Genomic DNA, 25,544 nt, shown 5'->3' on the forward strand with positions numbered 1-25,544 from the left:
GCAAAAGGAAGACCTTTCTCTCTCTGTCTCTCTATCTCACTGTCCACTCTGCCTGTCAAAAAAAAAAAAAAAAAAAAAAAAAAAAAAAAGTATTAAAAAAAAGATTTATTTGAGAGGCAGAGTTACAGAGAGAGGGGAGCAGAGAAAAAGAGGTCTTTTATCTGCTGGTTCACTCCTCAGATGGTCGGAAAGGCCAGAGATGGGCCAGGACAAAGCCAGGAGCCAGGAGCTTCCTCCAAGTCTCCCACGTGGGTGCAGGGGCCCAAGCACCTGAGCCATCCTCCACTGCTTTCCCAGCCCATTAGCAGGGAGCTGGATTGGAAGTGGAGCAGCCGGGCCTGGAACTGATGCCTATATGGGATGCTGGCAGTGTTTTACAATGACATTCGTATTTCTAGCTGACCGAATGAATGTTCGATTGTAGCTGCTGGGAGGATGAGTCGTTGCTGACGCTGAGATGGACCTGCCTCAGCCTTTTGGTTGAGTCTGCTTTGTTGTGTGGCCCCTCTCTCGGAACTTTATGGGCATCTTGGTCTACATACTTCTCTGTGAATGGACATTCATATTTTGACATGAGTAAATTACTTAGTAATTTCTAAAACATGTCAGAAGATCCTCACAGTAGATGTAGTAATTCCCTTGAATTTAATCTAGCACTGTAAGCATATTCTTATCCCTAGACTTGATCTGTTGCTTCAATTTATTTCAATCCTTCAACCCCATTACCTGCTGGATATACATCTACTTGGGAATTCACCAGTACATCATAGTACACTAGCTTTCTTAGAAATCTACCCTTTATTTTTTTTTAACATTATCATCCTTTTTCTAGTCACCACAGGCCTTAAGATTTTGTAGTTATCTTTAATAACTTGCTTTGTCTCCTTTTTTCCTTTTCTCATCAGTTACCAAGCTCAGGCAAGTTTTGAGTCATCCATTTCAGTCTCTTCCTCTGCATTTTCACTGTCTCTGAGATACTGGCTCATAGCAGTTGATAACAGAATTACTACACTAGCAGCATGCTAAGTGACCACCCAGCTACACCATCCTTCTTGCCTCTTACTACTATGTAGCATCACCACTTTAATGTGATTTCCCTGCTCATAAAACTTGATTCCCACCCCCACCCCCCCTGCTATTCTGGGGACAGTCACAACTGACTTAACTGCATTTCTAGTCTTAACTTCCTGTATGTGCTGTCAACATCCTGACCTATTCTCCATTTCTCAAAAATGTTGTGTTCCGGTGAACAGGAACCCTTACTTCAATTACTCCTATTCCTTTCTTTCTCTTTATTGAAATCCCACTTAATTTATCTGTAAGACCTAGTTTAAGTTCCCAAACTTCCCTGGACCTCTGAGCACATACATGTAGTACTTTGATACTTCTTGACTTACCGTGAGCTATTTCTCATCAGTTTTTGTCTATAATAAAGTTTTTGGGAGGGAGAGAAAGAGGGAAAGCTCCCATCTGTTGGTTTACTCTTCAAATACCTGCAATAGCTAGGAGCTGGGAATTCAGTCCAGGACTGCATGTGGGTGGCAGGGACCCAACCCTTGAGCCATCATCTGCTGCCTCCTGGCATGTGCCCTAGCGGGAAGATGAGATCAGGAGAGGCAATAGGACTCAAACCTGGGCACCTTAATTGCTAGGCTGAATACCTGTCCCCATATATAATAATTTTTAAGTGGAAGGTACCCTCACATTTATTATTTAATGTTTCTTTTTCTATTGATTTTCATTTGAGTGGGAGATAGATAGATAGATAAATAGATGTCCCATTCACTGGGTCACTCTGCTTGTACTTGTTGAGGCTGGGCCAGACCCAACAGCCAGGAACTTAATCTGAGTCTCTTATGTAAGTGATCCAACCACTTGTGCTATTGCCTACTGTCTCCCAGGGTCAGCATTGGCAGGAATCTGGAACCAGGAGCCTCAGTCGGGAATCAAACTGAGGAACTTTGATATGGGAATGTGGGCCCCTAACATCAATAGCTGTGTCAGACTCTCACCTTCCTATTTTAATTTGAAAGGTGGGGTGACAGCACCTTTTTTTTTTTTTTTTTTAAAGTATGTCACTTAATTGAGAGGGAGAGACAGAGAGAAAGATCTCCCATCTGCTGGTTTACTCCCCAAATGGCTGCAACAGCCGGAGCTGGGCCAATCCAAAGCTAGGAGCTTCTTCTGGGTCTCCCACGTGGGTGCAGGGGCTGAAGGACTTGGGCCATCTTCTGCTGCTTTCCCAGCCCATAGCAGAGAGCTGGATTGGAAGAGGAGCAGCTGGGGCTAGAACCAGCACCCATATGGGATGCCAGTGCCGCAGACAGAGGCTTAGCCTACTACGTCACAGTGCTGGCCCCATGCATGTTCTTTTTAACAGATGTTTGTAATGCCCTGTGTTATCCTCAGATAAAGTTCATAGATAATGTAGCTACAGACATAAAATATAAAAAAACCAATGTAATGCCTTGTTCACTAAAAAGGAGGACAATCTGTGATAGTGTGTATTTCAGCATGCAGATATGCCAGCAGGAAAAGGCCCTGTGGATCTACGAGCCCCTTGACTTTCCTGTGGTACGGCCTTGGACCTAGTCGGGCAACCTCAGACTGCATGGTTGTTACTTAGTATAGTTTGTATCTTGCAAATTATGAATAGTTTTTAATTCTTATGTGGTATATGTGACCTAACTTAAAAAATTAAAATTACAAGTTAATGGAAGACAAAAATATGACTTGTAAAATGATTAAAACATTTCTTACCACATATTTAGCTTTCTTTTCATGGTTTTCAGTTAAGTTTCTAGAGGTTGTGGGAATAATATGCCATATTTTATTGAGTCCTTAATTTTAGAGTTTGACTTTGTGTCATTTAAGCAACCAGTTTAAAAGGACAAATTATGTCTGCAAATATTGATGGAAATCATCACACACGAATCAGATTGTCTTTTGTTTCTGTAAAGGTCAGGTTGTTGCCTAGTTGTGACAGGAATTCTTTGTGTTACGATAAAAGCAAGGGGAATATAGTCTTCAAACAACAAGATCTGTGATCTTAGTTTTTTAAAATGCACCTGTTCCTGTTGTGGCAAATCTTCCTCCTACAAGTCATCACAAATGATGTTTGACTGAAAAAACTTCAGTGAGAACATCCAGGGTTCCTCGAAAGCTCTGCTCTGTACAGTTCTGCAGTCTCTAAAGTGGTGCTGAGGGCTGACTGGATCCATTCTGCGCAGGTACAAGTTTGAGTTGGTGGTTGAGGGGAGCGGTGCTGTGTGTAGCAGGTAAAGCTGCCACCTGTGGTGCTTGCGTCCATAGGGGTGCCTATTTGAGCAGCTGTTCCACTCCGATCCAGCTCCCTGCTAATGTGCTTGGGGAAACAGCAGAAGATGGCCCAAGTGCTTGGGCCCCTGCACCCACATGGGAGACCCAGAAGAAGCTTCTGGCTTCCATCTGGCCGTTGCCGCCATTTGGGGGAGTGAACTGCTGGATGGATGATCTTTCTCTAACCTTCTTCCAAAAAAAAAAAAAATCTGTGGTTGACTAAATAGTACACATTGTAACAGTTTAAAAATCTGTTTCCATGGCATTCTAACTGGTAGAAAAAGTCTTATGGGAAGATCTAAGTGACTTGACTTGATTTTTAGGCCATTTGTTATTATAAAACAATTGATTTTTTTTGTTACAGATTTCCTTGTGAAACCTAATAGAAAAAGTTATTGGGACAAACTTTGTTTGGTAAGTTTTGTTAAGTTTATTTATTTATTTATTTTTTAATGATTTATTTATTTGAAAGTCTACATAGAGAGAGGAGAGGCAGAGAGAGAAAGATAGATTGGGGTCTTCCATCCAATGGTTCATTGCCCAATTGGCTGCAACGGCTGGAGCTGTGTCGATCTGAAGCCAGGAGCTTCTTCCAGTTCTCCCACGTGGGTGCAGGGGCCCAAGGACTTGGGCCATCTTGTAATGTTTTCCCAGGCTATAGCAGAAAGCTGGATTGGAAGTAGAGCAGCCAGGACTCGAACCGGCACCCATATGGGATGCCAGTTCTTCAGGCCAGAGTTTTGACCCACTGTGCCACAGCACTGGCCCCGTTAAGTTTATTTTATTTTATTTTTTAAACTTTATTTGAAAGACAGAGTTACAGAGAGAGGTAGAGACAGAGAGAGGGGTCTTCCATCCGCTGGTTCACTCCCAGATGGCTGCAATGGCTGGAGTTGTGCTGATCTGAAGCCAGGAGCCAGGAGCTTCTTCTGGGTCTCCCACGTGGGTGCAGGGGCCCAAGGACTTGGGCCATCTTCTACTGCTTTCCCAGGCCATAGCAGAGAGCTGGATTGGAAGTAGAGCAGCTGGGTCTCAAACCAGTGCCCATATGGGATGCTGGCGCTTCAGGCCAGGGCTTTAACACACTGTGGCACAGTGCCACCCCCCCCATTAAGTTTATTTTTAAACATTTATTTATTTGAAAGTTGGAGTTATAGAGAGAGAGGGAGACGCAACAGAGAGATCTTCATCCACTGGTTTACTTCTCAGCCAGCACTGGACCAGGTTGAAGCCAAGAGCCAGGAGCTTCATCCAGGTCTCTCATGTGGCTGGACCCAAACACTTGGGCCATCTTAAGCTGTTTTTCCCAGGCCATTGCCATTAGCAGGGCCCTGGATTTGAAGTGGAGCAGCCAGGGCAGGAACAGGCACCCATAAAAGATGCTGGCATTGCAGTGGTGGCTTTACCTGCTATGCCACAATGCTGGCTCTGTTATGTTTTATTCTCCCCCTCCCCCCCATGCTCTCTGATGTTTTGAGGCAGGGCAAAATTAATTTACAGATTTTTGAGGGTCTGTTTGTCTCTGTCCATATTCATGTAGATAAATTTTCTATATTCAGTTTAATGTCCTTAATAGTGGTGTTTCTTCACTAAAATTCTGGTCAAGTTATTTTTCCATATGTAATTGCACTGTAATATAGTATTCTGTGCCAGAAACTTGTATTTATGTTGAGATTTTATGAGTTACAATTCTACTCTTTTGTCTAAAATGAACACTGTTTATCAAACTGGAGTTCCTTTAAATTGCAGCTAGAGTTTAAGTTGATGTATACTTATATGAAAATACAGTATGTTCAACATTTTGACTGCAATTTGCCACATGAGGTCAGGTGTGGAAATTTCTACTTGGGATGTTATATTGGTGTTCAAAAAAGATTCATATTTTGAACATCTAGGATTTTGGAGTAGGGATACTCAGCCTGTAATATACTTAACTAAATTTAATTAGGAAAAGAAGTTCTGAAAAGTTACTGGTCTTTTCTCTAGTGTGGATATTCCTTTCCTGTCTCCTAACATGTCCTTTTCATAGACTTATATCTCTACTATATCTTTATTACTGCCTCTTGCTTCTACCATCTGTTTGATTTAGGGAATTATTACACAGTTTTATTGAAAAGAAGAGTTGTTGCTTTGTTTGTGTGTGTGTGTTTTCTTTTCTTTTTTTTTTTTTTGATTGCTTTGTGTTTTTTGTTTGTTTGTTTGTTTTACAGGCAGAGTGGACAGAGAGAGAGACAGAGAGAAAGGTCTTCCTTTGCCGTTGGTTCACCCTCCAATGGCTGCTGCGGCTGGTGCGCTGCGGCTGGCATACCATGCTGATCTGATGGCAGGAACCAGGTGCTTCTCCTGGTCTCCCATGGAGTGCAGGGCCCAAGCACTTGGGCCATCCTCCACTGCACTCCCGGGCCACAGCAGAGAGCTGGCCTAGAAGAGGGGCAACCGGGACAGAATCCGGCGCCCCGACCGGGACTAGAACCTGGTGTGCCGGCGCCGCAGGCAGAGGATTAGCCTGTTGAGCTGCGGCGCTAGCCTATTGAGCTGCGGCGCCTGCCTGCTTTGTTTTTAAGTTTCTAAATCCAAATCATTTCCTTTGCTTGCCATTGCCTCTCAAACAGGGATCAAGCTCCTGAGCATGAGGGTTCTTCACAAGTGGGCTTTGAGCGCATCCCCGACTGCTCGACACCTGTTCTCCCCACGCTCCTAGTGAGCCTCTTGTAGCCACACTGACATACTTTGTGTCTCTCCAGTACTCTACAATGTGAAATTTTGATTTGTTCTGCATGAGGTATTTCTTTTTCTCATTAAGATCTGTCTTTCACAAAGCCTTTCAGAGCTTGCTTCTGTTTTCTCTGTCCTTTGCATTGCCATGGAGTTAACTTCTACATCTGTTATCACACTTTGCTGTATTAGGTACATCAGTTTTTCACCCTCACAAATTGGGAATACCTCGAAGGCAAGAACTGTTCTGACATTTGAATTTTCAGTTTACACATACCTCCTTGAGTCTGGTACACCACTGCGTTCTCAGTGTAAACTGCTCTAGATTAGACTTTTTGCTCTGATAAGACCAAGGGAAGGAGAATAGATAAGTTTTAGTAGGTATTGATTGTTAGGATTTTGTTAATTGTGTTTTTCTTTCTGTAAAGTGAAGGATTGTGTACTAAATCTGTGTCCTTATAGTCCAGGTTGCTCATTATCTTATTTGACTGAGTTATTCTTATTTACAAGTTTAAGGTTTTGTTTTTGAGTAAGGAATTGAGTAATTTCTCCTTAACAGGCACCTGAAAGATGAGATACCATGTTCATTAGGAATGGTAAAAGATGCTTTCCTTTTGTAAGGATGCTGAGAGGTCTCATCATGGAGATGAGAAACCTGTGGGTCTCTGCTGTCAGATTCTCATCAGTTTATTACAGAAATAGAAATTTGACCTTGATACTTAGAATGTTAACTTTCATTTGGCTCAGGGCAGGAGTGTGTGTGTGTGTGTGTGTGTGTGTATGTGACAAATTAGACCTTTTAGAGAAACAAATAGAATCTTGATATCTTACTTGACTTATTTTTTTTTAAAGATTTATTTTATTTATTTGAGAGGTGGAATTAGACAGAGACAGAGAGAGAGAGGTCGGGGTTCCATTTGCTGGTTCAATCCCCAGATGGCCACAACAGCCAGAGCTGTGCCGATTCAAAGCCAGGAGCTGGGAGCTTCTTCTGGGTCTCCCACATGGATATGCCAAAGGTGACACACCCAGGTTTGGCATGCTAAATCTTTCTCTCTCTCTCTTTTTATTCAGAAGGGAAGTAATTCCACACAGCTGAGCTCTTCTCCTTGAAGGCAGTCAGTGTCTGAGTGCTGGCCCCTATGGGTATAATATTCATCTACTCTGTCCCAAGGACCACACAAAGGATCTGTGCTGTCCTCAGTGTAAGCTCAGATTCCCCTGCAATCTCCCACTGGGTTGCCAAGGTTACCGAGTTTGTGGTGTCTTGGTGTCTCCCACCGAGTACTCAGTACTCATGTCTCAGGCACTCCGTGAGTTCTCTCACACACCCTCAGTGTTTTTTTTTTCTTCCCCCACAGTCTCAGTTCATAAGCTCCACATGTTCACTAGGTCTTAACCTCCTGTTATTTCTCCCCACCAGAGTCAGGTTTTTCTGCTTGGCTGAGGGCGGGTGCAGCCCTGAGGTGGCGCAGCTTTTATGTATATCTAAAATGGTGCCTGCTCTTTGTGTTGCTTGCTTTTGTAAGGTGAGTGGAGAGAGAGAATTGTGTCTATACCGGTCCCTTTTATTATTATTTTTTTCTCTCCTCCAGTTAGCCTGGTGAACTTTCCCCCACAGGGCTTCAAGCTCATTCCCTCTAGACTCTTCCTGCTGCTTTCCTGCCAGTGTCTCGGGCTACTGAGGTTTTGCCTCACCTCCCTTTCCAGTGCTGGTGCGTAGACTCGGCGGCTGGGGTCCCAAGCCATGGGTGCCTGTGCCCACCATGTAGGTCCACTGTGTTCCACTTGTTCTGGAAGAGTTTTCTCTGCAGTTTTTTTCATAACTCTGACCTGAAACTACAGTATCTCCACTTTTATTAAACTATCTTTTCCCAGACTATCAGTGCGCTCCCTCCCTATTCCGCCATCTTGGAGGACTCCTTGCTGAGTACCCTTCCTAATGCTCTTTTTCTGTTTGTACTGTCACCACATCTTCCTATATTTGCCTTCTGATTTTATTCTTTCCCTGTCTTAATGCATTCATCACCACACCACAGGCCAGAATGATATGAAGATCCAAATCCTGTCACTCTGCTATTTAAAACCTGTCAGTGGTTTCCTTTTGTGCATAGAATATAATCTGTACTTCATACAGTGGTTAAGCCACTGCCTGTGATGCTGGCATCCAATATGAATGCTGTTTCGAGTCCTGGCTGCTTTACTTCCAATCCAGTTCCCTGCTAATGCACCTGGGGAAGCAGCAGAAAATGGTCCAAGTGCTTGGGTCCCGGCCACTCATATAGGAGACCCAGATAGAATTTGGGCTTCTGGCTTTGGCCTGACCCAGCCCTGGCTGTTGCAGCTATTTGGGGAGTGGATGGAGATCTCTCTCTCTCTCTCTCTCTCTCTCTTTCTCTCTCTCTCTCTCAAACACACACACACACACACACACACACACACACACTCTGCCTTTCAAATGAATAAATAAATCTTTGGAGAAAAAAGGTTGGTAGCTTCCAACTTCCTGATATCCAGACTGGTTTTATTAGTGCTTATTTCTGCTTCTTTAATTGGATGTCTGATAGGCATCTCAAACATGGTATATCTCAAACAGAACTTCTGACTTCCATCTTCCTTTACGCTTTCTCTGCATGGGTGGGGAACCCATCTTTCATATGGATGTTCCTCATCAGTAAGTGGAAAAGTCCTTGCTTCTAGTCACTGAAGCAAAAAGCGTCACCTGTATCTCTCTCATAACGGTTTATCAGCTTACATCTTGGTAATAATGCTTTCAGAGTACATGCAAAATCTGACAGTATCCCACCTGCAAATTTGTAGGACCCTGTAAGCACTGTATTGTCTCTTGCCTGGATTATTGCAGTAGCTTGAACTGGTAAACTTTGCCCCTCACCCACCCTCAGTGTCTCCTCTGTCCTCTGCTTCACAGCCAGAGTGATCCTTTAAGTTGTCTCATATCACTCTTCTGCTTGTAACTCTCCTCACCCCACCCCAGATGGTTCCAAGAATCTGGCTCCTGCTACTTTGACGTCGTCTGTCACTCACCACTGCTCCTAAAGAACTTCTGACTGCTGAAGCTCAGGGACCCTAAAATACCCTCTGTGAATAGTTTACCAGACCACAGATGTTGGCTTTCAAGAGACTGATTTATTCAGAGAAAAGCAAGTTACTAAAGAAGGTAATACTCTCCATAGCCTATCTTTGTATTTCAAAATGGGTACTTTTTTTCTTTAATTTAAAGTTGGGTACCCTTTCCTTTCCTCCTTTGTTCTTTGAAAGGCCAAAACAGTGGTGGGGGAGGGGAGTTTGGCACAGTGGTTGTCAGTGTTGGGTCATCTGCAGCCCATTGTCAAGAGTGACTGGTTGGAGTCTTGACTGTTCTTCCTATCCAGGTGCCTGCTAATGTGCATCCTGGGAGGCATTGAGTCATGACTAAAGGGCTTGGGTTTCTGCCACCCTGTGGGAGACCCAGATTGAGTTCTGGGCTCCTGATTTCAGCCTGGCCTAGTCCTTTCTCTTGAGGGCATTTGGGCAGTAAACCAGCAGAAGGAAAATCTTGATCTCTCTTTCTGCCTTTCAAATAAAATAAAATAAAAATAAGCAGTTAAAGGTATTAGCACAGTGTTTAAGTTCTCAAGAGAGCCTAGATTGTTGGGGTATTAAGACAGTTTTTACACATTTTGCTTACTGACACAGTTTGCTTCTCAGACAGGAAAATCTCTTGAGTTTAAGGATAGCCACAGAACATCCTGAAAAATGGCAAGAACTTCCATCTAAAGTTGACAAAATTTTTGGTGTTACCAGTATAGGACCCTTAGTTTTTGCTACTTTTTTTTTTTGCAGAGTTAGATTAAGACCAGGAGCATTGTTATAAAGGTATTAGAGAATTTGGAAGATTACTAGTAGGAATTGGCTGGTGGTAATTGAGCTTTGTCTTTACTGTGGTCAGTTTTTTAGAGTCATATATATGCAATATCCTTTAGTTACGGTTTGCCAGGTAAGGAAAAATCTTATTTTTTGTCTTTTTTTTTCTCTTTTTCTTTTTAAGACTTCAGCATAAGGGACAGAAGAGACGTGTCAGACATTGAAGAAGGAACGGGGATCTCTCCTGATCTGGGCCTCCTGTCATGGTAAGCACAACAAAGTGAGGAAATTGGAATGGAACTGTATCTTGACAATTAAATAAACAGTAATAAATCCACAATTATTTCTGGTTTGGTAAAAAAAATTCTTTTTTAATGATTTATTTTACTTATTTGAAATACAGAGTTACAGAGAGGGAGGGAGGGGGAGAGAGAGATCTTCCATCCACTGGTTTACTCCCTAAATGGCTGCAGTGGCTGGAATTGAGCTGATTTGAAGCCAGGAGCCAGGACCTTCTTCCGGGTCTCCCACCTGGGTGTAGGGACCCAAGCGCTTGGGCTATCATCCACTGCTTTCCCAGGCACATTAGCAGGGAGCTGGATTGGAAGTGGATTAGTCGGCACCCATATAGGATGCCGGTGCAGCAGGTTGGGGCTTTAACCCACTGTGCCTTAGCGCCAGCCTTCATGTTTCCTTTCCCCAAACTCTCTTCTTGTCTCCTTTCTTTGATTGTTTATCTAGCAGAAATAATTATAGAGTACTACATTATATAGCACAATTTCATTTCTGCTAACTTTAATAGTCTGAACTAGATAGTCTTTGTTTTTGTTTTTTTTTTTTTTCTTTTAGGTTTATATTCATTTATTTGAAAGAGTTACAGAGAGGCAGAGAAAGAGGAAAAGAGAGGTCTTCCATCCACTGGTTCACTCCCCAAACAGCTGGAGCTGAGCCGATCCTAAGCCAGGAGCCAGGAGCTTCTTCTGGGTCTCCCACGCAGGTGCAGGTGCCCAAGGACTTGGGCCATCTTCTACTGCTTTCCCAGGCCATAGCAGAGAGCTGGATTGGAAGTGGAGCAGCTGGGACTAGAACCAGAGCCCATATGGGATGCAGGCACTGCAGGCAGAAGCTTCACCTGCTATGCCACAGCACTGGCTCCTAGTCTTTCATTTTAAGTCAGCTAGTAAATGAAATCAAAACTAAAACATGATTCTTAGACTCCAGGTATTTTTATTCATTCCTTGTCTAGGAAATGCCATGTAGTAAAAATGTTTCTCTGTAGTTATTAGTTTGGTGTGTATAGGAGAATTGTGAGATATTCATTGCATATTCTTTGTAATAAAGAAATTTTTAAGTTGACAAAAATGCATATATTGTGTACAGTGTGATGTTTTGAAATGTGTCTATCTTGTGGAATGGTTAAGTGAACTAATTAATGCAAGCACATATTTTTAATGAATTTAACTTTATGGATAGGAGCAGTTCCCAGCTTTATGTCTCTTTACAGCATTGTTTTGATCCCACAGTAGGTGGAGCAGCTCTGCACACTCAGTGCCCACCTTTTTGACCAAAAAGAGCATATAATGGACATTGCATTGACTTGTTGGCCATTTTGAGCCCATCTAGGCAGAGAAGATGCAGCACTGGGCCAATTAGGTTTTCATCAGTCTTGAGAACATGTGAACAGTGCTGAACAAAAGTGGTTTTCTATAATATTGTCCTGCTTCTACCTTGTGATGTTCCCTACATCCAAACTCTGTTTCGTGCTAATGCACAAAGAAGGAATTGAAAAGGCCATGTTAATTTCAAGCTTCATTAGGGACATATGCAGAAAATGCATTTTCAAAATTAAAAACAAAACAAAACTAGTTGTGCAGAAATGTCATATTAAAAAGAGGGGAAACTTAAGTGCCAAAAGGGCCAATTTTTTCTTAGTTTGTGGACATTACAACTTTCTGATTTATCCCACATTAATGAACTCTTGCTATTGTTTCTCTAGGAAATACTTTATCTTACTGGTTTTTCCATATAATCTTCAATGAATTGAAAAAGTATTTGCATAGTGTTTACAGAACATAGGTGCCAGCGTCTGTCTCTCATCGTGTGCCCCCAGCCAGCAGCACCGTGGCCTGCTTCCTGGTGTTGCTGGGGTCTCCAGGGCCCTGCACACAGTCCTGGTTCCTCCCTGTCCCCGTGCTGCGGCCCTGCTCAGGGACGCTTCTCCATGCAGTAACTGAGGGCAGCATGGCCATGCATCCTGTTTCTTTCCCAAGAGCAGCGTTATAAATGGTATAATGGTATAAATGTAAATTCTCATTTACAATGCTACACTTGAAACCATGGTATCTATACTGTATGTGTATTTTTTATGTAGTTAGAATAACAATTTCTGTTTTGCTTATTTTACTAAATTAATTAAACATTTTCTATATTGACTCATTGGATTCCTAGTAATTTACAATTGTGTAACGTCTTGCAAGTTGTTGAACCATTGATTTATGCTGTGTTTAGCCTTTGGATTGTATGCCCTTAAACCTGAGTTTTTGTGTGGAGAATTCAGGAGCATTGAAGTCTGTCTGTCTTTCTGTCTGTCTGTCTTTTTTTTTTCTTTTCTTTCCTTTTCTTTTCTTTTTTTTTTTAATATATGCCTCTGTACTCATGTGACATCCTGACTTGACTCTTTCACTTTTTTTGTTTGTTTTTTAAAGATTTTATTTTATGTATTTGAAAGGTAGAGTTACAGAGAATGGTAGAGACAGAGAGAGAGGTTTTCCATCTGCTGGTTCACTCCCCAAATGGCTGCAATGACTGGGGCTGAGCCAGGCTGAAGCCAGGAGCTTCCTCCCAGTCTCCCACCTGGTGCAAAGGTCTAAGGATTTGGTTCATTCTCTGCTGCCTTCCCAGGCCCATCAGCAGGGAGCTGGATCAGAAATGGAGCAGCTAGGGCTGGAACCGGTACTGGCACTGCAGGCTGAGGCTTTAACCTGCTGCGCCACAGAGCTGGCCCTATCTCTTCTACTCTTAAAGTTCTTAAGTGAGATTGGAGTCCCTCGTTGACAGTTTAACATTAGTAAAATACGGTTTTTTGTTTTATTGTGTGAGTTCTCAAGCCCATGCAAAGCGAAGGGTACAAAGAAATCTCCAGTGGCATCCATCAGGTGCAGTAGTCATCAGTGCATGGCTACTGTGCTTCATTTGATTCTCCCTCTCCTCCATCACTTTGTATTAATTTGAAACAAATTTCAAGGGAAATGTATTTTTATCTGTTAGGTTGACTTCTCTCCCAAGTAATTTACTTAAAAACTTCTCTTTACATGCGTAGTTTAGATTAGAGCAGAAACTAGTTTGGGTCCGAGGTGACCGATCCCTTTTCAGGATTTTGGAGGCGACCCTACTGAGATTCCTGGCATTCCTTGGTAGTTTCAGGAAGCCAGCCATGTGGAAGAATGTATTCTCGAGCCGGCGCCGTGGCTCAATAGGCTAATCCTCCACCTTGCGGCGCCGGCACACCGGGTTCTAGTCCCGGTTGGGGCGCCGGATTCTGTCCCGGTTGCCCCTCTTCCAGGCCAGCTCTCTGCTATGGCCAGGGAGTGCAGTGGAGGATGGCCCAGGTGCTTGGGCCCTGCACCCCATGGGAGACCAGGAAAAGCACCTGGCTCCTGGCTCCTGCCAGGATCAGCGCGGTGCGCCGGCTGCAGCGGCGGCCATTGGAGGGTGAACCAACGGCAAAGGAAGACCTTTCTCTCTGTCTCTCTCTCTCACTGTCCACTCTGCCTGTCAAAAAAAAAAAAAGAATGTATTCTCTAATACTAATACATTACTGTGTATAGCCTAGGAGAAATTTATTTTGGAGACTCTTATCAGACCAACACTTCCCAGGTCACCACCTTATCAGCTATCTCAAGTTTGGTCTCTTTTTAACCTGTGAAACTCACAGAAACTTTAATAAATTTAGGCAGTTATTCAGATGCCAAATTCAACTCCTTGGCCAAGTAATGATGTGTTAGTCACTGTTCTTCTGGAAAGTCAAGGCCTAGATGCTCCTTCTAAGTCCTTTGGGATTAAATGTTTTTTCACGCAGAAGGAGAAGAAACTTGTGGAGCCTTACGTATACTGAGAACTGAGACAATGTCTTTTAACAAGATTTGTTAGGACATACTTGTTTCTCTTGTCTTCTGGCCTAATTATCAGTTCTCTTATGTTGAAAATTATTCATTCCACTTTTGTTTTCACTAGTTACTTTGGTTTATACACATTGGTATGAATTAGTTCCTAAGTGAGTGTGCTAGCAAGAAGGAATAAATAAAGGGGTCTCTCTCTCTCTCTCTCTCTCTCTCTCTCTGCCAGTGAGAGACAGGGAGAGAGTTATAGACAAAGAGAGAGAGAAGTCTTCCTTCCGTTGGTTCATTTCCCTAATGGCCGCGCGCTGCGCTGAGCCAGAGCCAGGAGCCTTCCTCCCGGTCTCCCATAAGGGTGCAGGGACCCAAGCACTTGGGCCCATCCTTCACTGCCCTCCCGGGCCACAGCAGAGAGCTGGCCTGGAAGAGGAGCAACCGGGCCTAGTACCTGGCGCCCCAACCGGGACTAGAACCCGGGGTGCCGGCGCCACAGATGGAGGATTAGCGAAGTGAGCCACAGCGCCGGCCTCTCTCTCTTAAAGATTTATTTGATAGAGTTAGAAGGAGAGACAGAGATATCTTCCATCTGCTGGTTCACGCCACAAGTGATGGCAACAGCCAGGGCAGCACCAGGCAGGAGCTAGGAGCTTCATCCAGGTTTCTCATGTGGTTGGCAGGAGCCCAAGCACTTGGGCCATCTTCTGCTGCTTTTCCCAGACCATTAGCAGGGAGCTGGATTGGACGTGAAACAACTGGGACATGAAACGGTGCCCGTATGGGATGCTGGTGACGAGGTGGCGGTTTTACCTGCTGTGCCACAGTGCTGGCCCCAGCTCTTCTGTTTTTTTAAAGCCTGCTATGTTATTTCAGTCCTGTGATGTTTAAAAGCCAGCAGAAAACTAGATCAAAGACTCACTTTAAGAAATAATTGGGGGGGTGCCAGCACTGTGGCGGAAGTTAACCCCAGCCATTGCAGCCATTTGGAGAGTGAACCAGCAGATGGAAGATATCTCTGTCTCCCCAGTTCTCTAACTCTGCCTTAAAAATGAATGTAAACTTAAAAAAATATATCCAACCAATCCTATTGTCATTCTCAAAGGCAAGCTATGACTTGAAGAACACTGAGTATTTATACTTACAGAGAATCAAAAAAATGTGGAGAATCATGAATTTAAGAGGATTTTTCTCACAAACCAATAGGAGGTAGGCAGAAAATGCTGTGAAATATGAGGTGGGGTAGGGCTTTAACCATGCCCTCCTGCATCATAGTAACCAGCTTTTGAACACTTACATGTATGAGACCTTTGCTTTTACGGCCTCTTTAAAATCATTTTACTGAAGTATCCATTTCTATTTGTTTTAAAGATTTATTTATTTGAAAGGCAGAGATACAGAGAGAGAGAGACAGATCTTCCATCTGCTTGTTCATTCCCGAAATGGCCACAGTTGCTGAGGCTGGGCCAAGCTGAAGCCAGGAGCTGCGAGCTTCTTCCGCGTCTCCCACGTGGGGGCAGGGACCCAAGGACTTGGAGCATCTTCTGCTGTTTTCCAAGGTGCATTAGCAGGGTTCTGGATCGAAAGTTGAAGCAACTGGTTTGAACTGGTGCCCATAATGGGATGCCAGTGTTGCAGGCAGCAGCTTAACACACTGTGCCACAATGCCTGCCCTGTTTTTTGTTTTGTTTTTTTTTTAAGGCTAGCAGTAGTGACTCTGCCTTGTATTTGTTCACCCATTCATTGACCACAGAGGAAATGGGTGGAAAGGGATAAAATGGTACACACCGACACAAAGCTTTTCTGTAAGTTATTTTGGTGTTTGTTGGTATATAGCCATTTATAGACCTTTGTGCACCCTAGGTAGTTACATTCCATCATGTCAGCCTTACTAAACTGTGCCAACTTCATTAACCTTTCTCTGTGCTATATAAGAATTTAGGGGCCGGCACTGTGGTGCATTGGGTTAAAGCCCTGGTCTGCAGTGCCGGCATCCCTTATGGGTGCCGGTTCGAGTCCTGGCTGCTCCTCTTCTGATCCAGCTCTCTGCTGTGGCTGGAAAAGCAGTAGAAGATGGCCCAAGTCCTTGGGCCCCTGTACCTGCATGGGAGACCTGGAAGAAGCTCCTGGTTGCTGGCTTCAGATCAGCTCAGCTCTGGCCATTGCGGTCATCTGGGGAGTGAACCAGAGGAATGGAAGACCTCTCTCATTCTGGCTCTACCTCTCTCTGTACCTCTTTCAAATAAATTAACTCTTTAAAAAAAAGAAATTGAAACGTTTTTTTTATAATTTTACTTTTGAAATTATTTGATTATAAGCTATATTTAATAATAATGTTGACTACTTAGGAACTTAGGGAAGTGACACAAGCATATGACTGGTTCTCAACTTTAATGTTAAAATCTGCATTTAATGGTTGAATTTTCTATTTTTTGATATTTCATGAACTATTTAAAAGTTACAAGTTTTATAATTTTTTTATTTCTAATTTTTAAATTAAACTTTTAGAAAGGCTCATAACAAGGATAAAATGACCCTGGGGAAGGGCTGGGATGAGCCCAGTCCTTTAGTAGCAGAAATGTTGGATTTGTAGGTAGTAGATAGGGTGTAGCTGTATTGCTTTTTCTGTCAAGATTAGTACTAGCAGAATAGTTTTAGGGAAAGCCTGGCTTTTCAAATGAAACAGTGTTCTAACTGGGATTTATTACTGTTATAGAGAGCAGGAGTTACATTACTCTTTTAGGGTCTCTCTTATAATCTTAAGATAATGAGGACTCTCAAGAAGGTTTGTGTAGGGTAGGGGTGGTGTTGTGGCATAATGGATAAAGCTACCACCTGCGATGCTGGCATCCCCAGTCCTGGCTGCTCTACTTGTGATTCAGCTCCTTGCTAATGTGCCTGGGGAAGCAGCAGAGGTTGGCCAAGTGGTTGGGCGCCTGCACCCACAGGGGAGACCCGGAAGAAGCTCCTGGCTTTGGTCTGGGCCAGCCCTGGCCGTTGTGGCCATTTGGGTAGTGAGCTAGTGGATAGAAGATCAGTGTCTCTCTCTCTCTGTCTCTCCCTCTCTCTCTCTACACTGTTTCAATTAAAAAAAAAAAAAAACAAAACTAAAAAAAGTCTGAGTTATGGCTGTATTTATCAGATTAAAAACTAAAATTTGGCCAGCACCGTGGCTCATTTGGCTGATCCTCTGCCTGCAGCGCCGGCACCCCAGGTTCTAGTCCCAGTTGGGGCGCCAGGTTCTGTCCCGGTTGCTCCTCTTCCAATCCAGCTCTCTGCTGTGGCCCGTGAAGGCAGTGGAGGATGGCCCAAGTCCTTGGGCCCTGCACTCGCATGGGAGACCAGGAGGAAGCACCTGGCTCTTGGCTTCGGATCTTTGAATCAGTGCGGCATGCTGGCCATAATGGCCATTTAGGGGGTTAACCAGTGGAAGGAAGACCTTTCTCTCTGTCTCTAACTCTGCCTGTCAAAAAAAAAAAAAAAAAAAAAAAAGTAAATGCTGATAATTTTAAAAAAAACCTAAAATTTAAAATCTTTGAAATGCTCATGAACTCATTTAAAAATAACAAAACAATCACATGGTAACATAAATAACATTTCTGATGAAAAATAAGTATTCCAAAATAGTGTAAATAGTGATATTGTTTTACATTTTTCAGCTTTCTTTAATACTTGGCTCCAGAGAACAGCTGGATTCTCATTTACAACTGCATTCAAACTGTAATAATACATTGTTTTGCTTAAAGTACATGAAGAAAATCCAGCCTCACACAGATATGTAATTAAAAAAGGGAAGGATGTTTTAGTAGTTTTTCCAGATAATCTTGTGTATTTTTCTTTACTATGCCAAAACTTGACAAGCAGCAGTTCCTTAAAGATTGGTTGCAGTGTGGAATTGGCAACATATCAGTGAACTTGTTGTAGTCTGTTACATTAAAACCATTAGTTTCTCTTGGACTTCGAATGCATTATTTTTTTTTTTTTAAAGATTTTATTTATTTACTTGAAAGAGTTAGAGAGGCAGAGGTACAGAGAGGTCTTCCATCGCTGGTTCACTCCCCAGGTTGCTGGGCTGATCAGGAGCCAGGAGCTTCTTCTGGGTCTCCTGTGTGGGTGCAGAGACCCAAGAACTTGGGCCATCTTCCACTGCTTTTCAGGGCATAGCAGAGAGCTGGATCAGAAGTGGAGCAGCGGGGACTTGAACTGGCACCCATAAGGGATGCCAACACTGCAGGTGGGGCAGCCCCCATGCATTATTTTTTAATATCATACATTAATCATTAGGAAAATAAGGGGTTCGTTGCGTGCTACAGATCTTTCAAATGTTAACATAGTACATTATGTAGTATTTTAAAAATTGTGTTTAATAGTATCACCACTTATAAAACCTAAGTAATGAGAAGCTGTCAAATTTATAACAGATGACAGATTTTTCAAGATTTTTTTTGTATAAAAACTATCATTGGCAACTAATAGTTTCATTTGGAGGAAAGATTTGCCAAATGCCCAAGTCTCAGTTTCTGTAGTTGTCTATCAGTTGTTTTTTCAGTTAAAAATGATATTTACTGGGAAAAGTGGCTAGTTCAGCTTCTAACAAACAGTTGTACAGATGCTTTACCTTAGACAAGCGTTCAGGATTCAGCAGAGGTATTTTATGTGTTAACCCTCAAAAAGAGGCCACTTTTCTTTAGGAACTGAGTTTTAGCAAAATTTACAACTTCTTTCCTTTGCTTTAGGTCATTCAAAGTGACACTAATGCCACCACTCTGACTGTCCTAAGATACTAGCTGTTTTACCCACCGGTTCTTCACTGTTAGTGCAAGTTTCAGTTCAGTGAAGAAGAGTCAAATAATGTCTTAATACTTTCTTTAATTAAAAATGTTTTTGTTTGAAAGATACCGACATCTTGCATTTGCTGGTTGATTGTCCAAATGCCCTTAACAGTCAGGGCTGGAGCAGGCTGAAGCTTGGAGGCTGGAACTCCATCTGGTCTTCATCCTGAATGGCAGGAATCCCAGTCCTTGGGCTATCACTTGCTATCCCTCAGGCTCATTTGCAGGGAGCTGAGTAGGAAGCAAAAGCAGGACTCAATGCCCAGCACTGCAGTATGTGACATGGATACCCCAAGTGGTGACTTAACCTGCTGTGCCACAACACCTACTCCTTAATACTACTTTTTCTTTTTTTTTTTTCTTTTTTCTTTTTCTTTTTTTTTTTTGTTTTGACAGGCAGAGTGGACAGTGAGAGAGAGAGACAGGGAGAAAGGTCTTCCTTTGCCATTGGTTCACCCTCCAATGGCCACCGCGGCCGGCGCGCTGTGGCCGGCGCACCGCGCTGATCGATGGCAGGAGCCAGGTGCTTCTCCTGGTCTCCCATGGGGTGCAGGGCCCAAGAACTTGGGTCATCCTGCACTGCACTCCCTGGCCACAGCAGAGAGCTGGCCTGGAAGAGGGGCAACCAGGACAGAATCCGGTGCCCCGACCGGGACTAGATCCCGGTGTGCTGGCACCGCAAGGCGGAGGATTAGCCTAGTGAGCCGCGGCGCTGGCCAACCTTAATACTACTTTGAAGGTGGTTTTGACCTCAGAGGGCCTCTCTGAGGATCTCAGATTCTGTGGACTTCATCTTGAGAATCACACTGATAGAATATGGCTAATTTGTGATTATGATTGCTTAAGTATTATTTATAGGTAGAATTTTTCTCCTTTGAGGAGTTACAGAATTGTTAGAATTATAAGTGGCACGTACAGATGTATTCAGTAATTAGTAGCTGTAATTATTAGTTCCATCAGTTGAATGTGATATAGCTTTTGGTCTTTGAAAAATTACTGTGTAAACAGATGTCATCATAATTTATAGTTGGACTTTGCATTTCTCTTATGTCTTCTATATCATAAAGAATAATCTAAAAATACTACTTTTTATGCAAACTATGATTAGTTTCATTCAAGTGCCATTTAGATGAGAATTTTTTCGTTTTTTGCTTTTTCTTTTGAATTGCATTAATAGAAATCTGTTTGGTAATATTGGGCAGAGAAAATTAGGGATAATGATTCACATGTATTTTCAACCTAAATTCAGTTCTGAAGCAGACTTTTTTCTTAATCTTTTTGGAGTTTTTACTATGGACATTTCATGTAAAACCAAAGGAAATACAGTACAGTAGTATAGTGAACTACCACTTAACTCTCTACTTACCAATTATCAATTTGTGGACAATCCTGTTGTCATTTTATACCCTCTCACTTCCTTCTTCCTATTCTTATTTTGTTGAAATAATTCGAAATGTTGCTTTTCATTTTTTAAAAAGATTTATTTATTTGAGAGGCAAAGTTAAAGAGATAAAAGGAGAGAGAGGTCTTTCATCCTCTGGTTCACTCCCCAAATGGTCATAATGACCAGGGCTGGGCCAGGCCAAAGCCAGGAGTCACGAGCTTCTTATGGGTCTCCCACTTGGATGGCAGGGGCCCAAGGACTTGAGCCATCCTCCACTGCTTTTCTAGACTCATTAGCCGGGAGCTGGATCGGAAGTGGAGCAGCCAGTTCTTGAACTGGTGCCTGTATGGGATGCCAGTGGTACAGGCTGTGGCTTTAACCTGCTGAGCCACAGTGCCAGACCTCACATTTTATTCTTTTTTATTTTTTATTTTATTTATTTATTTTTGACAGGCAGAGTTAGAGACAGAGAGAAAGGTCTTCCTTCCATTGGTTAATCCCCCAAATGGCCGCTACGGCTGGCACGCTGTGCCGATCCGAAGCCAGGAGCCAGGTGCTTCCTCCTGGTCTCCCATGCAGGTGCAGGGCCCGAGGACCTGGGCTATCCCCCACTGCCTTCCCAGGCCACATCAGAGAACTGGACTGGAAGAGGAGCAACCGGGACAGAACCAGCGCCCCAACCGGGACTAGAACCCAGGTGCTGGCGCTGCAAGCAGAGGATTAGCCTAGTGAGCCCGCCGTGGCGCCGCCATCCCACATTTTATTCTTAAATAGTTCAGTATGTATCTTTCAAAAGTAAGAATTTTAGATTATAAGTTGAAGACACATAAAGCACTATATCTTAATTTCTCTTATGAGTAATATACTAACAACCTATTAATGCTTAATAGAAATGTTCTAACTTCTTTGAAATTTTTTTAAATCACTGTGTTCTCACACTAGAGACCATAGTGGATGGGACACTTCTTTGGGATGAATATTTTCATGTCTTTTCTGCCTGTACTGTTACTGTGATTATGCTACTAGACATAGCAGAGAAAACAAATATGGATGACTGGAAGCTTTGAGATTAAGTGAAGGCCTTGTGTTTCTCCAGGATGAAGAGACTCGGCACAGCCTTGAGTGCATCCAGGCCAATCAGATCTTTCCCAGAAAGCAGCTGATCCGAGAGGATGATAATCTTCAGGTAATTACAGGCTTCTTTGATGGTAGGAGATGCATTTAGCATCATGGTAATGAGACAGCAGAGCTAACGGCTTGCAGTAAAGTCAAACATAATGTTTATGTTTTCCCTAAACCATACATGTATAAATGTAAACTGGAAAACAGCTCTTATTTCTTAAATTTATTTTATGAGACTCATTTCCCAAAAGTTCTTTTTTGATATGATCTTCTCTGTGTTCATCCTTCAGTCTAGAATTTAAGTAGCTAGATGTATGTCAGTAGGTGATTAGGTTCCTTATCCACTTATGTACTGTGATTTAAGTTTGGATGACAGAAAATTTCCTATCCATTCACCTCACCTGTGTTTGAGGACGGCTTTTCTGCTTCAGACCTGAAGGATTTCTTCTTCATTTTGAAGGTTCCTTTCCTTGAACTTCATGGAGAGAGCACAGAGTACGTGGGCCGTGCTGAGGATGCCATTATTGCCCTTTCTAATTATAGACTTCACATCAAGTTCAAGGAGTCTCTTGTTAATGTAAGTGATTACCAACTGTTCTCCCTCTACCGTAGGTGGAGAAATTTGAAAAACCTGTTAATAACTTCCCAAACAGAGGAGAGGCAGCTAGGCTAGAGTGTGGGCAGGTGCACTCTGCTCTCCTCTCTGTTTAGCATTCGGGAGGAGGTTGCAAGCAGGCAGTGCACGTGCTTGACTGAAGGTGATGCATGTCGTTTTCGGGGAGGTGTCCTTTGTTAACAGTGAACGATTTGCACTAGGTAAGGCTCTAGCGTTGATCTTTATAAAGGTAGAAAGGCTAAAGAGCCTTGATTCCTCAGTCGTTAGTACTTAACCAGTTGCTGTACTTGAGATAATTTCCTGGACCTTAATGTCAAACGGTGATTCTTTTTTTTTTTTTTTTTTTTAAGCTACTGTAGACTGTTTTTATAGGAGGAAGTCACTCTAATGGCTCCTCAGTGATTTAATATAATGTTTATTTGCATAATGGGCTATACAGTATTGAAGAGAAAAAGGGCTCTCAGTTCTCAAGAGTGCATTTACCCTTTCTGCTTATGAGGGTCTTCTTAGTGAACTGGTTCTTTCAATGCACTGCTATTACTAGTAGTCTTAAGTGAAACCCACAGAGGCCCAGAATTTCATGTCTTTGACCAAATCAGTGTCTTTCTTCATTGGCCTTTATTGTGCTTTCTGCACTCTATATCTAGCACAGAGATGTGATTATGACACCTTAGAAGAGCTCACGACTGCGCCTTCGTTTAGATTGTGTGTTTTGGGGCTCATTTTGGAGTTTTTTGAAATTTATCACTCATTCATTTTATTAGTTGGTCCAAAAGTTATCTCAGTGACATTCCTTCATTTATGAAGAGTATGTGGCTGCCATTTCCTTTGTAGTTGGCACTTACTTATTATTTCATGTATTTGAGTGTTTATATCAAGGTGCCAGTTTGGCCTGAACTACTTCTGACTTCTAGATTTGGGCTATGATTATAGCTAGTTTTCTGTCCGTTAGCTAAATAGATGCATCAGATTCATCCAGAGAGAAGGCACGGGTGTTTTTTCCTACATTAAGGCACTGTATTCAGAAGGCTTCATTTTGATTGGGTGGACATGACAGTAAGAGGTTAGGTTGGAAACTGTTACAAAATCCCAGCAACGAAAAGTTCCCCTTTGCCTACTGGGGAAGTAGGAATGGTAATGATGAGCAGAACTACCCAATTTTGTGTCCTTGCGCTATTTACGTGGATAGCATCAGTGACATTGTAATTGCACATGAAAATGATGCAGTTGCATATCAGTGCATTTCCCCATATTCTCTGTATATTAGCTTACTGGTTTATGGCCAGCTATTTCAGTGACTATCGTTAGATCCATGTGGGGATAGGATTTTTTGGAGGGAATCATGTCATTCAGCAATTTAAAGCTCTTCAGTGTTTCTTTACTGTTTTAAGAAGATGATCAAAAATCTAGCATGATGTGAAGCTGTTTGTGATCTTTGGTCCATGACAGCTTTTTTGTCTGCCTTTGTCGTGCCCCCTTCTTCCCCTTTGTACTAGCAAAGCCAGCCTCTCTAAACTGGTCAGCCATGCCTCATGGCTCTGCATTCTCTTCCGTCTGGTCCAGGGAACTTCTCTTCCTCTGGCAAAACTCAGTTTAGGAGACGATTACTCTCTGAAGCCTTCAAACCCAGTTCTTTCCCTGACAGTTAATCCAGATCCCTTCTTTATCTTGAATATGCTTTTATAGCATTTACCAGATACGTTGTAATTTTTGGTTATTTGTCTTTGTATCTCCAGGATCCAACTTGTTTCCCGATGGCTTGATACTCAGAAAATATTGAGTGAAATGAAGTTAATAGGGATTGAAATGGACATTAGATGATCCCCTCCCCCACTTTGGATATAAAGTTCTTTTTAAAACTATGTAAATAGACCTGGGCCATGATTGATCTGTAGTTAGTGTAGGAGTCGGTTATTTACTGGGATTGTTGGTCCCTCATTTTGATCAACATATAATGTTTAAGGAAACTCACCATTGTCCTTATTTTTGACTCATTACCTCGCTTACAGGTGTTAGCATTATTACCAGCTAAGGCATATAGAACCTGCATGTCACTTAAAAAGCCCAAGATAATGACTTTACACAGAAAATGATTGTGCAAAAATATTTTGGTGTTAGAGGGACAAAACATTTCATATTGAGAGATACTAGAATTTTTCCATTCAAATAAATATTATCCCAGTTAGTGCTAGCTAGGTTTTCTGAAACCTGGGATTACTCTGAACAGTGACTCCTCCTGCATCCACTCCTGAGTGGGGAGCAGAGAGTTGATGTTGTTGCCCTTGCTGGTTTCCTTCACTCTGCAGTTAAATCTTTCAGAAAATACGTGTATCAAGAAGCCCCTGTTAAAGGTTGTTATGTCCAAATCAGACATATGTAAGCCATCAGATCCTAAATGTGCCAGCCTGTGTAGTGCTATGCCTGTTTGCATCATTTTATATCCTTAAGCCAACACATTTAGTGCTTGAAAATGACTTACCATCAGGTTTTAAATAACTACCTGATACCATATGTTCTCTTTTAATTTCACAGCACATTGAGTAAAATGTGTGTAGTTTTAGATACCATCAGCGTCATTATTTTAATCCACATGCGTTCGCTGCGTATCAAGTTTCCAACTCGTAGGATACAAGAATTTCTGTAGTAGAGCTCATCTGTAGCATCTGAAGTATGGGTTGTTTCAATTCTGTGCATTTGCCAAATTACATTTTTACATGTATATAGGTATATTTCTTTTTCGGTTAGATAATTTATTTAGTGTTCAAGTAGAGTTCGTGGAAGTTTAAAACAATTTTTGTTGTATAATTCAATAGACTGCTTCGCAACCTGCTGCTTCTGAAATCCCAGTAAGTAGCATGCGATCCTAGATGGTTGCTGTACCTGTGCTTGGAACAGATTGTTTTTGAGTGTCAGATGCTCACCTTGCAAATCAGCAAAATGTGTCTTCTCTGCATGAGTCCCTCCTCTCCCCCAGAGCTCTAGTGTTTATGCCACAATGAGAACAATTTGTGGGGTAATAAAGCCCCATAGTTAATCGTAAGCAGAATGGATTGTGACCTTTAAAAATGTCTGAGTTTCAACCAGAAATAATTTGTAAAATTGACATTAGTATTTGAGAAGACGTTAAAACTTCTGTTTCCAGTGAGGTCTATCAGTCTCTCTTAGGAAAAAGATAAAAGTGTAGTGGTTTTCCTTTGTCCAGCAGTAGTCCAGCTGCCATCTCCATTCCCATGCACCAGGGGAGGGTAAGTTTGAACATTAATGCACTTTGGCCTAGCACTCAGCAGTAGCCTCTGAATCCAGTGCTCGAGGGGTAACTTGTACATGTCAAAGGTGGGCAGTAAAGAGTGTGGGTCTTGATGACAGCTGTCATCCTTTTATTTTCCTTTTGTTACTGCCATTTTTACTTCAGATGTGTATATAGATTAATACTTTCCATTCAGGCTGTACAAAGGGCATTTGTTTTTAAAAATGTTGAAATTATCCTACTTTTAAAATCTGGTACTTAAAAATAATGTACACATGGACACAGAGACACATACACATATATATCTAAAATGAATCAAGGGGATAAATATGGAATA

The 25,544-nt window shown here is 42.3% G+C and overlaps 1 protein-coding gene across 27 annotated transcripts in view; it reads left to right on the plus strand.

Annotated features, from left to right (window-relative positions):
* Positions 1-25,544, plus strand: part of MTMR3 (myotubularin related protein 3) — a 146,007-nt gene that overhangs the window by 73,876 nt on the left and 46,587 nt on the right. For 5 of the 27 annotated variants that reach the window (XM_051826659.2, XM_017350672.3, XM_017350674.3 and 2 more), the window contains 6 exons: positions 3,683-3,732; positions 9,029-9,211; positions 10,082-10,163; positions 21,319-21,408; positions 21,805-21,921; positions 24,774-24,806. In XM_051826659.2, coding sequence (XP_051682619.2) covers positions 10,161-10,163; positions 21,319-21,408; positions 21,805-21,921; positions 24,774-24,806 — 243 coding nt within the window. In that variant the 5' untranslated portion in view covers positions 3,683-3,732; positions 9,029-9,211; positions 10,082-10,160. Of the gene's footprint in view, positions 1-3,682; positions 3,733-9,028; positions 9,212-10,081; positions 10,164-15,377; positions 15,566-21,318; positions 21,409-21,804; positions 21,922-24,773; positions 24,807-25,544 lie in introns of all 27 variants that reach the window. The other 22 variants (XM_017350676.3, XM_017350673.3, XM_008274699.4 and 19 more) reach the window with 10 other exon arrangements.

Source organism: Oryctolagus cuniculus, chromosome 21 (genome assembly GCF_964237555.1).
Source record: "Oryctolagus cuniculus chromosome 21, mOryCun1.1, whole genome shotgun sequence".
In the NCBI taxonomy this organism is placed as follows: Eukaryota; Metazoa; Chordata; class Mammalia; order Lagomorpha; family Leporidae; genus Oryctolagus; species Oryctolagus cuniculus.